The 16,565-nt window shown below is 33.7% G+C and overlaps 1 protein-coding gene across 5 annotated transcripts in view; it reads right to left on the bottom strand.

Moving 5' to 3' along the window:
- SYNJ1 (synaptojanin 1) overlaps positions 1-16,565 on the bottom strand; it is a 94,068-nt gene that overhangs the window by 36,098 nt on the left and 41,405 nt on the right. For all 5 annotated transcript variants that reach the window (XM_087418143.1, XM_087418146.1, XM_087418144.1 and 2 more), the window contains exons 9-14: positions 15,673-15,842; positions 14,495-14,576; positions 11,884-12,036; positions 9,127-9,292; positions 3,615-3,806; positions 1,628-1,712 (exon numbers count right to left, since the gene is read on the bottom strand). In XM_087418143.1, the coding sequence (XP_087274269.1) occupies positions 1,628-1,712; positions 3,615-3,806; positions 9,127-9,292; positions 11,884-12,036; positions 14,495-14,576; positions 15,673-15,842 (848 nt within the window). The remainder of the gene's footprint in view (positions 1-1,627; positions 1,713-3,614; positions 3,807-9,126; positions 9,293-11,883; positions 12,037-14,494; positions 14,577-15,672; positions 15,843-16,565) is intronic.

Genomic DNA, 16,565 nt, shown 5'->3' with positions numbered 1-16,565 from the left:
CACCAAACTCTACTAGTATTCATTATCGTCTTCACCACCATGCACCCACAGTTAAAAAAATGCCATTTCACCTAAGAATATCCTTCATGAAACAGTAACGTTATTAATTTTGTCAAAGCTCAATCCTTGAGTCACATCTTTTTAATATTCTGTGTGATGAATGGAGAATACACACAAGGCCCTTCTGCCACATACTGAATGTACACATGATGGTCGAAAAGCACTAGATGGTTTGAGTTGAGAGCTAAACTGCCACTTTTTTCATGGAATACAATTTTTACTTGAAAGAACTAATGACAGACAGACTATGGTTGCTCAAATTTAGGTTATTTGGCATTTTTTTCAGCCAAGCCTGTGTTTTCAAAGTAAACAACCAACAGCATTTATTTCCAATGACAAAATTTGAGTTTTCAAGCAAAAATGAGAACTTTGGAAAACTTGTATCTGCTACTGTTATCTTGACAGCTTCCAAATACTTGAAGAAGCTACCGATAAGATCAGTGATAATATTAACCAATATGATGTTTTGATATTATATAACGAAATGTGTCAAAATTTGGAAGATCTACGTAACTTAGTAAACTAATATTTTCCAAATGACCAATACCTGATGTTTAAAAATAATGCAAGGGTAAAAGACCATTGAATTTTAGTCTAATAGAGCACAAGCTCAGATTGCTATGGTTTCAGATTGCACATTGCAACTAACCTTTAAGAAACTACTATTTGTTGAGTTTTGGTATAGTATCAGAGAAGTAATGATCTGAAAAGGCTATTAAAATATCTCCATTTCCAACTACATATGTATGTGATTTTCTTCATATACTTCAACCAAAAGAACAGACTGCAACAGATTAATGCAGTAGATGTGAGAATGCAGCTGTCTTAAACCAGATATTGAGATTTGCAAAACTACAAAACAATGTCATTCTTATCAGTAAATTTTTGCTTTGGAAAATAGTTACTTTTCAGAAAAAAATGTGTTATTTATGTTAACACATAATGGGCTTGTTATTTTTTAATGAATTAATGTTTTAAAATTTTCATTTTTAATTTCTAATGTGACAAATATCAAGAGATATAACCCACATAAACAAAAGTTCTTTAAGATCTTTCAAAATTTTTGTTTTTTGGTTTTTTCTGTGTGTGAGGAAGATCAGCCCTGAGCTAACATCCATGCCAATCCTCCTCTTTTTGCTGAGGAAGACTGGCCCTGAGCTAACATCTATTGCCAATCCTCCTCCTTTTTGTCCCTTTTTCTCCCCAAAGCCCCAGTAGGTAGTTGTATGTCATAGTTGCACACCCTTCTAGTTGCTGTATGTGGGATGCTGCCTCAGCATCGCTGGACAAGCAGTGCATCAGTGTGCGCCCGGGATCCAAACCCGGGCCGCCAGTAGTGGAGCGCGTGCACTTAACTGTTAAGCCATGGGGCCGGTCCCAAGATTTTTCAATATTTTTAAGAGCACAGAAAGATCTTGAAACCAAAAACTTTGAGAACTGTTATTTTACAGTTTAAAAAGCACTTTTATATATATCATCTCAATCTATCCTGTAACAACTACCTAGTTATCTGCCCTCCATGTCCCTCAACTAGAAAATTTTCCCATGTGTTACCTTACTGGCTTACCTTGCATTCACAATGTTTCCAGCATTCAACTCTACCATTTCTTCAAAACCAATGGCAAATATATCAGTTGGCTTACTTCTTTTATCTACAATTAAGCATTCAAGAAAAGACTTTTAAAATAATAGCCTGAGTCAAATGGCAACTCCCCCAAGCACAACTAAGATCAACACCAGATTTCATAAAAGCCCATTTTTATGTTTTAAGTTTAACCAAATTACTTTAAATTTACTTTCTATTCAGATGTGCTAAGTTTGCTTCTTGAAGATTGCCATTCTTGAAGATCCTTAAGTCCTTCCAGAAATCACTTTTTCAAAATGATTTCTCAGAACTCTTGCTAAACTTTGTACCATGGACAGCAGAGAAACAAGCCACTTCTCAAAGGCTAAAGTGAACCAAAATTGGAGAAGGTAAAGGAATTCTTCAGAAAAGGCACAAACAATAAAGTGGTTGAGAAACTATTTCAAACAGATAACAGTTGGGGGAGATTTTTCACATTCAAATTTGAAAACCTCAGGCTTGACCTTTTTCCTGGGTGGAAGAAAACTGGACGAGATTCAGGGGTTAAGACATACCCCTCTGTTCCAGCCATCAGCTCTTTCATAGCTGACAAGGACAAAAAGAACAGAAGCTGCTTAAGATAAGCAGCTCAGGGGTACTTTGGGTGGCCCAAGTATTCAGATATGAGGATAAATAGCTAGAAAGAGCCTATAAATACTACAAACTAACACTGAGAAATAAAAAAATATTTATTGACTGCTATGCTGTGCAAGGCTTATACATGCTTCATCTCATTTACCACACAAACATCTTATGTGAGACAGCTTATTTTTGCCTTTTATTTACAGACAGAAAACTGAGGCTTTGGAGAACCTAAGTAACTTGAGCAAGTTCAGACATAAAATGCAGTATGGCACAATGACTCTGAAACCACACTGCCTGAGTTCAAATCCTGGCCTTGCCACTACTAGCTCCACGACCTTGGCGGGTTATCTCCTTACTGTCTCTTGGTTTCTTCATCCGTGAAATTGGAATAAAAACAGTGTCTGTGTAGTAGGTCTACTATAAGGATTAAATGAATAGATGTAAAGTACTTAGAATTGTAGTGTCAGCTGTTATTTTATGATTATCATGATTATTATTACAACTACAATTTCAAGTTCGCTTCAATGTAAGTGAAAAGGGGCATTTTAATATAAATTTGGGGAAAATCCCAGGGATTAAGATGTGGCTGATTAAAGACAAATAGAAAAGGAAAATTTGTATCTCACACTATTTCCTATGAACATCACCTTCATATATAATACTTGGTAAATGTGCACCATTTAAAAAAGGAATTAAGTTGACTTAAAAAAAGAAGGCTTCAGATTCATGATTCTAATAAAAATCTTAATAAAAGCATCCTCAGCTTAATGTTTGATTCTGGCTATTAAGACCTTTGTGGCAGAATACCCAAACTGAATGACAACCACGTTTTTACAAGGATAAATCAGTACTGTTAAGTTATAAAGTGCCAACACACGTTACAGCAAGTACTGTAAGATCACTCATGATCTACCCTGAATATTTCTTATCTTAGTAACTAAATAGATTTAACTAACGGGACATACTAGTTTGAAAATTATCAATTACAAAATAAGCTTACTTTGTGTCAGTTTTAAAGAATAAAAACAGAATTAGTTTTTCTTACATGTGTGGTTACCTTTTAAAGATAGCTGTTTATGTATGGATCCTATTTCCTGAGAATCAAATACCAAAGAAAAAAATTTTTTATTTTACCATTATGTTTTCTTACGAAGTAGAAAATAAAAGTATAGCAATAAAAAAGAGGTAAGATTTTAATAGATCTGATCTATAAAAATGCTGGCCTTTCAAATTTATAAATCTAAGTTTCCTTTATAAAGCAATGTATATTGTGAAGTGCTACATTTGTTGTCTAGATAATAAATCACAGTCAGGATTAATTAATTCCATATTATAAAAAGCCAACCTTGAAACTCCAGGATGCCAGCTAACTTGGGTGCATCAAGAAGCCAGTCAGTGAGTGTCTGATTCCTAAAAGCTATACTGCGAAACTGCTTCCCACCATTTACATTCCACGTTCCAACACATACTCGAATTTTCTTGGGCTTTGAATACTTGTAGAAATTCTCACACATGCTCTTTAGTACTTTAGAGGATGCTAATCAAAAACAAAATAAAACAATTTTAGCTGCATTAAACCACTTATAAAAATTGATTTTCATAATTGAGAAACGACGTCTGGAAAGTACTATTATTATCCTAAGCACAAACAAACATAAGATACATGCACAGGCACAAAAAGAGATCAGCCTTGAACACAAAGCCCAGCACAAAGCAATTAACCAACACAACTTAAAAAAAAAAAAAACATTAAATAGAATAGCCAAAGTAAAAAAGCTATTAGAAAATTATTGCAGCTACATTAAACATGGAGAAAAACAGTCCTGTTTCAATGAAATGGTACATTAATTTATAATGTACTAAATTAGAGACTATACATTTTTAGGAATATAGCAATTCACTTTCATACAACTTTCATTCCGCGACTGGTAAAAAGGTAAATTTTATTTCTCCCCAAACAAAAACATTTAAGAATACTTCCATTTAAGATTCTAGCTACTGGCAGGTGGTTTGATGAGTAATGGCTTCCTGACAAAAACACAAATTATGGATGATAATGACATGTTAGAGAATGAAGTCACTACTAAATGCTTCCCATCTCACTCAGAGTAGAAGCCACAGCCCTTAACAATGGTCTACAAGGCCCTAAACAACTTGCGTTGCCTTTCTGCCTTATCTGTTGCCCCTTCCCTGTTCACTCACTGCTCAGCCACTGGACTCGCTGCTGCTTCAAAAAGATGCCAGGCCGGCTCCCACCACAGGGCCTTTGCAGTGGTTGTTTCCACTACCTGCAATACTCTTCCCTCACTTCCTTCAGGTCTTTACTTTCCAGTTAGGCTTTCCCTGACTGCCTTATTTAAAACTGCATTCTGCCCCTAACCTTCCATATCCCCTCCTTAATTTTTCTCTATAGCATTGATCACCATTTATAAACTATGTATTTTATTTATTTATCCATCCTGTAACTGTCTCCCCTCACAAGAATGGAAGCTCATGAGGACAGAAATGTTGGTCTAGTTTGTTTAGTGCACTATCCCTAGTGACTAGAGGAGTGTCTGGTACATAGTAAGTGCTCAATAAATAACTGTTAAATGGATGACTGTTCCATACATTTTAAATCTTCAATCTCTTTCCTGCATATTTTTTAACTACCACCTATCTTTCTTCCTTCTAAACCACATTTCAGTTTGGTTAAGTTAAAGTCTCAGCATTTAAAGTGGATAGAACCTTAACTGGACCTTAATCTAAAAACAGAGAATATGCACTTAATTGACAGAGAATATGCACTTAATTGGCAGTTAACTGGCAAGAGGAAAGGGAAATCAAAATGATTCTCACTTTTCACCACATGATCTTATTTTATTAGGATATTATTTATTTTATGATATCAAGATACAGCAGTCTGTGAGAGAATGAGAGTGAAAAAGGCAAATAACATCTTAGTATTATCATGAAAATAGTTTTGATCTGCAAATCTGCTGAAAGAACTGCTGACTGAGATGATAAGACTATTCACATTGTTCCCAGGGCAGATATGCAGATTTCTAGCCCTCTTGCTATTTGATTTAATTCCTTATATAGAGGTATTGGTGGTAATGAAAGCAGATTATATGTTCTGGCCTGTTGGTATGGTTAATTGAAAGACGGCTACACCTAGATAAAGAATCATTCTCTATTACTCTGGTTTATCACTGGTCTTTATAATTGAAGTTGTAACTCTTACTACTATGAAAACAGCTTCTGCAATTCTTTCTCATCAAAACACAAGTTCTATAATGATTTAACAGCTTAAAATATTCAGCAAGATAAATAACGAACTGTGTGAACAAAAACATGTCGCCACGTTGTGTGATCAAATAAAGTCAGTTTATAAATGGAGTAAAAAGTTTAAAAAATTACTAGTTTATTCTTAATTGGCTGGCATCTTAACGTGCAGGAAGAAATGAGTCTATGTTCAAACAGATGTCTGTCTCTAAATAGCGTATCATTTCAGAAAATGGATTTTATTACAAAACTCAAAAATATATCCAGGTGCTCTCTTTCTCCATCCTTCTCAAAAAAATAACCAATAGTTTCTCAAAACATTCAGAATAATAACTATGCAAAACAAATCTTAAGTGACACCAAATCTTAAGTGAAGGGAAGAAAAGATCTTTTTTGGCTAAATGTCTGGCAAGAGTTTAACTTTTGTTCCTTTTGGCACAGGTTCATGTTTAAAGACAAGACCATAAATCTTGTTCAGAGAATGAAAGCATGAGATCCCTATGAATAGGAAAGGCAGGAAAACTAACGACCTTTAAGTCTTATACATTAACTCTTCTAACTTTGTTAGCAATCTTAATGCTTTTTAAATGATTTCAGATCATATTTTAGTGGAGGTCTTATAGTTACAGGAAATACTTCATCCACAATATAAGGAAATGAGTCAATGCCTTTTCAAGTATTATGTGTGAGAAACCCTGTTGAGCAGTCATAAATATCACAGATAGTACTCTGAAATTAATGTAAAACAGTCACATCTGGGTTTTTTCCATTAGCTTATCAAGAGTAAGGTATAATACTAATAATGTTTGTTCAATGAAATACAAAAGTAAAATTAAAACTAGATGACCTATATTTAATTGGAATTAAGCATTTGCTACAGGAAGACAAAGAGCACTATGTATTTTCTTCTAAATGAAATAGTTTTCTCAAACTTAAAATTTTTTTCTCAGATTGAAACAAGGTATCAATTCATCCTGTTAGAATATGAGGGCAAAACAGAGAAAGTTTCCATTTATTTATGGCTTCATTTATTTACAAAATCAATTTTAAAAAAATAAAGAAAAAGTTGCTTTTATTTATAGATTGATTTTCTATACTGTACCTGACTGTAATGTCTGTTCAGAAACTATGGACAGCATCAAGAAGAAAACAAAGAATCATTAGTATAACAGCAAGTTACAGTTAAAATCTTGAGTGTTATGACACTTTTTTCTTTTAAGTCAATTTCATGACTTATTGTTTTGGATGGCTATAGGATACCAAAGATTAAAAATAAATGACAATAACTGAGGCAAACCCTCTACATCTAAGAAAAATCCTACAGTGACTCAGCGATGTCCAGAGTTTCACAATCAGAAGGTTCTAGACCTGCTTTTCAGGCTGCTCCATATGTGTGTGTGTATGTGTGAGCATGTGCATGTACGTGTGAGGGAGAATATGAATCTGAAAACCTAAAAGGCTGGAGGATACTGACATATGGAAGACACTACCATATAATATAATATACGCTTTGTGGTATTCTTTCTGGGACTTACCAGTTGATAAGTACAATCAGTTCAGTTATAACAAAACATATCCATTCGAAAAAAATCACCATGCTATGCAAAATGGTGCAAATTTCCACAGACACAGGGCTTATGAGAAAAATCAGGTTAGGGCCCAAGAATCAAAAACTTGAGCAGCGACACACCAAAAAAGAGAGGAACCTAATAAAAACAGTAGCAGAGTTTTACACATGTTAAATGGTTAAGAAATGTATGGATACTCCTTAAATATGGCTCTTCCTCTTGAAAAAGACCTGAAGTTTGCTTGTAGAAATGGGCATCAGGAGGGCTGCAGCTTGTGAGTAATTGTGAGCGACGGAAGAAGGGTTCTCTGATACCCGACAGAAAGTTGTAACATCAGATGTGGATGAGTATGGCTCATAACACACCTGGTGAACTGAGGGAGAGCAATGTTTGAGGTGTGTGCGTATGTATATGTATGTTTTGTATATTTCTATCCTTCTCGGTTCTGCTGGGCGCAGTTTTCTGCATTTACATAGTGTTACTGCTGGCGAAAACATGCATAAACTAATGAAGAATTGGCATTATACTCAAAATGTTCCCTAATATAGTGTCCGTGTTAAAACAAATTCCCATTCTCAGAACAAGCATTGTAGCAGAACTGACTGTACTTTTTTTAAAGGCATATTTTACATATAGTAAGATGTGCAAGAAACTAAAAAACTGATGATCAAGTTTGGGAATCACTTAGGTCCGTCCTTCACTTCTTTTCGTTCTTCAATTGCTTACTTTCAATGTTGCTTATTAATTAAAGTAGGCACAGGTGGAAAGAGGTGATAAGATGCAAATTGGTCAAGTCTCTACTATAGGAAGCCAGGAAGAAAACCTGAAGTTAAAAGCAGCAGCTGAGATCAGATTTTGTTTTTTAGAGCGTTAGTAGGTCTCAGCCCCTCAGCCTACTTCCAGATCCCCGAGGAGCTGACTGTAATTAACTATCTTCAGCACCATGCAGAATTCTGAAAGAATCCATGGTAACCTGTTGGACCAAGTAATTATCCAAGAGCACACTACTTGATGAGAAACAATTTTCTACTTGAACAGGGAAAACTGAAAGGTTTCGTTTGGGAATAACAGAAGAAATAAAAATGTTCAGAGTGCTGAGACGTTAAAATAGAAAAACATGGAATTAAGGAAGTCTAATTTATTAATTTCTACAATGAATGTTGCGTTCTCCCCGGATACTACTCACTGACATGAGCTCAAATTCTTTTGATTTTAATAAAAGACACATTGAAAGATAAAGAGCCATCCTGAAAGCCACATATTTATGTTAAATACTAAAACTGGGAATAGTGTCCAATAATAAATAATATTTTAAAGATTTTATTTATTTATTTTTCCCCCAAAGCCCCAGTACATAGTTGTCTGTCATAGCTGCACATCCTTCCAGTTGCTGTATGTGGGACGCGGCCTCAGCATGGCTGGAGGAGTGGTGCCTCGGTGCGCACCCGGGATCCGAACCCGGGCCGCCGGCAGCGGAGCGCACGCACCCAACCGCTAAGCCACGGGGCCGGCCCAATAATATTTTAAATTAATATGATTTAATGCTTATTCAAAGAATAGCAATTAAAAGGTAAGACCAAGTTATACAAACTCTTGGGGTGGTGATTAGCAAAATAACCAATATCGGTATTGGTTTTTTCAATAAAGCATTTGTTTTTTACATAATTATGTTATTGAATGCTCTACTAAAAGTACTAGCTGAATACTCTATGAAATTCTGCCTTACATAAAGTTAGCAATAATTAAACCACCACCCTCTCAGTCACAATCTATAACAAAAAACATGCATGGGCCTCAGTTTATGGCTTAATATTACCACTTATGATATAAACATTTTAAAAGAGAGAAACTTCCTTTGGAGAATGAAATTTTTAAAAAATTACATTGATAGAAATGCTTTCCAAAACTATTTTAATCAACTCAATCTAAAAATTATTTATGTATATAAGTCTAATTTACCTCTTGGACTTTTAGAAGAAACATAAATAACACAAAGTAAGTAAAATATAAAGTAAGTATGCATACCACGCAAACTTCCAGTAGTCAAAAGTGCTCGAGCTTTGTCAGCCAAATCACTATTTAGAGTATTTCCCAGTAGCAAAATATCAATGGCCTCTTGCTTGGAGCTGTCAAAGAAGTTATTCTGAATAGTTCTACTAACAGAACGAGCACCATCTTTTAACTTTCCAGCCTGTTGGGGGAAAAAGGAGCATGGACTTTCATTCTAAATATTATTTTTACTCAGTAGGCATTTTGAAACTTTAAATAAGTTTTATGTGATTTTACTATAATAAAAAGGACCTAATCATTCTTTTTTGAATAGCAAATCATCAGATTAAAATGCCTCGAGATGTCACTGTTTCTCCTCCTCTTCTGGATAACAGCTCTGCACAAAGAGATGGAAAAGCTGAGTGCCAAAACTGCATCCACTAATGATATCTAGACCAGTAAATGTTTAAAACCGTTTACTATAAAGGAAATAAACTGAAATATACTTATTTAAAACAAGGAAATTACTTCTTACATTGTAACTTTTAGATCTGGAGACGGGATGGATGGAAGAGAAACAGGAGATAAAGGAGGATGCACTGTATGTACATGCTCTTAGAAACACTTCAAAGTACTTTAATAGGAGAAAAATAAAATTAAAATTGCTCCCAAATAACTTATATTAATTAAAACTAAAAGTGAACATAAGAATGAAGGTCTAATCTAAAAAGAAATTTATAATTATAGTTCAAAAATAAATGTTACATGTAAACTACAATTTGCATATTTTAAGTCATTTTATTGCCTATTTAAATATAAATAATAAAAATAATAAACTTATGCCAATTCCTACATTGGAGAGTTGATTATAACTATTTTTGTGTGTGTGAGAGGAAAATCAGCCCTGAGCTAACATCCGTGCTAATCTTCCTCTTTTTGCTGAGGAAGACCAGCTCTGAGCTACATTTATTGCCAACCCTTCTCCTTTTTTTCCCCCAAAGCCCCAGTAGATAGTTGTAGGTCATAGTTGCACATCCTTCTAGTTGCTGTATGTGGGACGCGGCCTCAGCATGGCCGGAGAAGCAGTGCGTCGGTGCGCGCCCGGGATCCGAACCCGGGCCGCCAGTAGCGGAGCGCGCGCACTCAACCGCTAAGCCATGGGGCCGGCCCTGATTATAACTTTTAATGTACATAAATTTGACTTAGGCATGTTAGTTACCATAAAGATTTATTTTGATCTTACAGATTTAGATGACTGTAAATCTGTAATGACCATTAAAAAAACTCTTGCTTTCTGAAAAAAACTTTAGTTTGCAATATGTACTTTTTATTCTTTAAAGAAATAACAGTAATTTGATGCTTAAAATGTTATTTCCTTCCATATGATACCATACACAAATGACATTATTTAAAAAGACACTCACCATTCACATTATCAGGAAATTAATCAAAAGGAACCCAGAGAAAGGAAAAGAAAGAGCAGTTCAGACATTAGATTTTAGTTCAATTCAGACTAGTATATTTAATATATAAAATTTCATATCTATCTATTATGTTAGAGATAAAAGACACTAAAAATATATGTAACCTCTGTACATAGTCTAGTCACTGCAGAAACAAAAAGGCAGAACATAAAAGAATATTTTAAGCAATAGTTGTAAGAGAATCAGGTTTTAATAGCAAGAATTATGTTCTCCATTTAACAGGAATAAATGAAAGTTTAACAATTTCAGGTTTTCAAAAATAGGGACCGTTTAAGAACTAAATACTTGTAAATGTCAATACAAATTATTTTTATGAGTTGAACAAAAGGAACTATGCAGTTTAGGCCATTACCTCTAGACAGAGGAATGGCATTTTATGAGACACAGAAAAGGAGGAAGATTTGGAAATTAAAAGAAGACTTAGAGATGAGGGATGGTCTTTAAAGAATTTCAGTTGCTATACTGAAGTGGCTGAATGAGAACTATAAAGGTGGTAAATGTTCTTGTTTTTATTCCTAAGGTAATATGAGGAGTTGTAGAGATTTAAAATGTTAATAAATTCAACTGAAGCCAGGAGCCTTAAAAAGTCAAGCGTATAAAATAATGAAAAATATCTCAAGTATGCTTCCAAAGTCTCTCAATAAGGGCCAAATGCTAGACTGGAAAGTGGTCTAGATAATACCAGCAATTAAAAAGTAATGAGGCACAGAATCATAATTAAGTCCGTATCTCACACTTCTTTCGCACATTTTGATAGCCTCCTTTCAAGGAAAGATAAGTAAAAGAATAAAAACTTAACAATCAAGCCCTAATAGTGTTGGGTGCATAGTGGGTGTTGCATAAAATGATTTATTCGTCCATCCAGCATTTATCACACATCTATTAAACCAGAGGCACTGTGTCAAGTGCTAGGGACACAAATCAAACGAGATAGGACCCTATACTAGGAGGACGATGGTTTAAAAAAATCCTATTTATAATCAAAATAAACAATATAAAAAGTAAAACAGATATGCAAGGGAAAAATCATACACAAAAAATGTAAGTAATACACATATATGTCTATTGGATTATCACTAAACGACTAAGTATGCCATACCCCCAAACCTAGGGAAATAAACTATCCTCCACTCCATCATCAATAGCCACTAGAGAAGGAAGTGTTAAAAAGGACATATAAGCATAATAAGACAGAATTCTAAAACAGATACCTAAAAAAAAGCCCTATTAATTGAAAAAGAGACCATTTAAAAGCTTTATGAAGAGAGGAGAAAGAGGATCCTTTATGTTACGACAGATCTAGATTTACCTTAGCCTTTCCTTCAAGAGCTCCAGTCCCTGCGTATATCTTACTGATTGAATCACCATTTACAGACCACATTGACCGAAAAACCTCTTGAAAGCGAGTCACCAACTGAGGCTTTTCAGCTAAGCCAAGAGCTTCCAACTGTTTAGCTAGCATCTAAAACAGCAAAAGAGAAACTTTTATAAGTATATTAGTACATTAACTGTGATATGACTCTTTAAGAACTACCAGAATTAAACAAAAAATTTATAGTTATAGGACTATGTGGGATTGGATTCTGAAAACACAACAGTTTACTAGGCTAACTATTATTTCCCACCATTTCAATTTTTTTTTTTTTATAATTTTATTTATTTATTTTTCCCCCAAAGCCCCAGTAGATATCTGTATGTCATAGTTGCACATCCTTCTAGTTGCTGTATGTGGGACACAGCCTCAGCATGGCCGGAGAAGCGGTGCGTCGGTGCGCGCCTGGGATCCGAACCCGGGCTGCCAGTAGCAGAGCGCGTGCACTTAACCGCTAAGCCAGGGGGCCGGCCCCCACCATTTCAATTTTTAAAGTAAATACCACATCAATGAAACTTACAGGGAACTTAATATTCCCTTTAATAACAAGAACTTCTTTCTGGTTAAATGATAAAATTAATCTTACCGAAACGTACCTAAAAATCAGACTAGTTTACCTTGTTCACCTAAAAGAATTATTCAACAATATGTATTAGAGCAGAGAAAAATATTTAGCTAGTTTATCTAAATATATATAGAAATAACAAATTTTCTTTAATTTTTGGATTTGGCTCTATAAGTTTGGGTATTTAAGGTCAAAAGATCATGAGAAAAGGAGAGCTGCTCTTGAACTGTCACCAAAATTTAAAAAAATAAGTCATATCTCTGAATAAAGTCATGACAGCTTTTTATGTTATGGGTCTTTGGGCCACCACAATTTCTTCATCACAGATAACAACGGAAGTGTTTAGAAAAGTTACTGGTCTTTACTCTGAATGAATTTTAGCGTTGAAATCGGGCAAAGTCAAAGCAATGTATAATTCTTACCTAGTCTATTTCTCGTATTTGGAATCCAGTCATATTCTATGCTTTGCATTTTTACTTAACTCCTTCCCTTTTGTGTTTTCCTTTAACTTATCTCTAAGTATGGAGATTATCTATAATTACAGAAGGATCAAAAACTAAAATAATATAAAAAACCCTAAACTGAAATTATTTGATTACCTAGGGACTTACACCAAAGCTGTTCTTTGCTAGCATGGAGAATAAAACAAAATAAGCCCCCAGGATCTCCTTTATCATTTATGTCTCTCTCTTCAAGGAATTGGGGTAAACTGGTCTTCACTACTAGTTTGGTTTTGCCTACTTTACCAGTAAATTTTGTAGCCAGTCAACCAACTGCTATATTTAGGAGTATTCTCACACCTAACTACCAAAAGTGGAAAATCAGCTAAGATTCTGAAAACTAACACCTGTCTTACTTTTAATGAAGACTTTCAAGTATTTCAATAAGCTTACTCTCAGAATCTAAGTAAATGTATTCAGTTACTTAGAAACAGAACTCAAAACAACACATGATAAACTCCATCCAAATGACCAAATGCCTGCTTTCACTTTTCCTGTATCTGTCATATTTTCCACATAAATTATGATAAACCTCAATGACAGACTTCAAAAAAGGCAAAACAGTAAAATTTAGTTACGCAAAAAATACATTTCTGTAGCAGAGAATTCTACATACTGTACTTTCACTTTTGAGATTGAAAGAACTTCACTTGCAGAGTAACTAATTAACCAACACTCTGGCCAAATTTAAGGACATTAACTAGAGGAACTAAGAACATGCTATTTCCTACTCCTGCTTTTTTTTAGTATTTGAGAACTATGCTAAGTTCCTATGGAACTAAAGGAAGACCCACCACAGCCTTGCGACCCAACTGTTGCATAAACTGAGAGACAGAAAGGTGAGCATTACTACACAGTTTGTCAAATAGTTGAGACTGAATTTGATGGACGAGTGGTAAAGAAGAGAACTTTTAAACAAAGACTTGGTTAGAGACGTTGAATCTCATTTATTTTCATTCTCACTAACAATGGCATTCTCATCTGATCGTGTTTTTTGTAGCTACCGATTTGAAAATGCCGTATCAAGTGCTTTGGGTAACAGACGGTCAAAAATATAATCCTATAGGATTGTACACCTGAAAACAGACCCTCCCCAATTCCAAAGAGACACTTAAAAGACAACACAGATAATGAAGGCCAAATATATACATATACATATATATTTTCTTCTTCCAAAAGAGAGGCAAAAGAAGCAATTATTGGAATAGTATAAATAACAGTCTTTTTAAGGGAAAGTTAAGGAACAATAAAGGGAAATAGATAGCCACCTAAAGAGAATATTTAAAACAGATAAAGGAAACATTTCAATGAGAAGGGATTTTGGCAAAAAAAAAAAAAAGACTGGAAGAGAAGTAAAGAATGTCTTTAATGAATTATAACTTCATTTTGTGAAAAGTAACTAATGAGAAACATAAATATTACAAAAGCACTGAAAGAGGCATTTGACACAAGTCACATACACACATTTTAATTTATTTTTTACCTCCAAGCCAAGGAATGCCTGCACACTATTTGTTCTATCAAGACAATCCAAGCAGTTTGTTCGAACTGTACCACTCTGGCATCTGTAACAAACTCAGGAAAGTTAAACAGCTAGTTTGAAAGAAAAACAACAAAGCTAAAACAAACTGAGAAAAATTAAGGTGATTAAAATGTAGCATCCACTTTCTACCCTCAACTTTTTATTATTACAATTTTTAAATATACAAAAAAGATGAAATAATTTTACAGTGAATATATACCCACCATCTCAATTCTACAGTTGTTAACATCTTGCCATATTTTCTTTATCACATATCTATCTATCCATCCACACCCACTTATTTTTAATTAGGCCAGTAGTTAGGAACTAAACATACTTAATCAAATATTTGTGGAATGAATTTTAAAAACCTAAGATCTGTTATCTCTACTGACTGTCCTATAAAATTTCTATGGTACTGATACTAAATATTATACAAATTGAAAAAATTAAAAATTTGAGCTTTGTTCACTAAAGTTTACCTTAACCTATTCTGAACTTAAATCTTTAATACTTACTTTCCTCCTGTATTTCTATGCAAAAACTGAAGATTTAAATTATACTAAAGCAGACAATAACCAATGTCTTTTACTTCTATTTGCATTAAGTCCTTACTGAAATAATTAAAATATTAATGTTAATAAAATTAATAAAATATTAATGTTAATATTAATAAAATTAATAAAATATTAATAATCAAGAAATATTAAAACATTAATTTTAAGAGAGAAGTAGAAGAGCCTCAGAGATAACAGCATGAGGCCTGGAGCCAGAGGAATTCTAGCTTTACACTTCCTAGTTATGCGACTTGGGGCAGGTTATAGCCTATGCCTCAACTTCCTCAAATGTGAATGGGGATAATAATAGAGTCTATCCCTACAGTTGTTGTTATTGACACATGTAAAGACTAAGTACACTGCCTGGCCCGTAGTACATGCCCCAAAAATGTAAGCTATTATTATTACTTGCTGAATTCTAAAGAAAGAAAAACAAGCCTATAATCAAGTATAATAAAGGAAGACATTTTACTTAATTCTAAACTTCAATTTTAAAAAAGAAAATTTAAGAGTTCAATGTTAAGAATAATTTTTAAATTATAGCAAAGTTTCAATTTAAAGGAAGAGAAACAGTGGTCAAACCTTTGAACTTCACTTCCATTGAAATAAAAAAATCCATAATCTAGAAACTTCTGGACTTGAGGTTTAAGAACACTATGTAATTTTTCTGCCTTTCCTCCTTTAACCATTTGATGATAGTCAAAATTCACCATCTGGATATCAGCAGCATGTTCAGAAGCTTTCAAATGACTCTGAAAGTAAAAAGGCAAATATTCATCTAAGTGTTAACTAAGTATGATCTTACCAATATAATGTTATAAATGGAACTTTACATTTTAAATTAAAATCTCGGCATGATCCCTTGAAATCTTACTAATCTCACAAAGCTCTCATGGACACTGGCAATCAAATGGAAAATGATTTGCTGATATCTAATGGCATCTTTTTCTTAAAACTCATATATTATCCCTGAGAGATTAGGTGACAGAATTAATATTAGGGAACTTAATAATATTCTCATCTGGTTTAGAAAATGAACAATTATTTCCAGTCACTGGCATTTCATTTTTTACAACACAAATTTAGTAACTGCTTATATCTGTTACAGAATCTCAAAATAAAGTAACTTATTTTTAAGACAAAGCTTATCAAAGACTGAAAAATTCATTTTTTACACTTCCATTCAATACATACAAATGTTTTAAAAGTTTACCATAAAAAGTCATTCTCTAAAGTATAACCTATTTATTAACAATATTTATTTCACAAGGTTAAAATAAAACAGCCAAATAATTAAGTTACCTCTGGACTTAGAGAAAACTTTAGAAAATGTTTTCTAATTATTTTGTTTAATTTAAGCTTATAATCTTATGTAACACCATAATTTATATTAATTCATTAGTGATTCAATAAGTGTTAAGAATATTTTTTCTTTAGAAGTCAGATACTTCTTTGGATTCTTTTTTACTTGAAAT

This window comes from Ceratotherium simum, chromosome 27, assembly GCF_057802395.1.
Source record: "Ceratotherium simum simum isolate JZ-2026a chromosome 27, ASM5780239v1, whole genome shotgun sequence".
Taxonomy (NCBI): Eukaryota; Metazoa; Chordata; class Mammalia; order Perissodactyla; family Rhinocerotidae; genus Ceratotherium; species Ceratotherium simum.
Note: the sequence above shows the minus strand (reverse complement) of the source record. Positions and strands in the feature narration are given on the sequence as shown.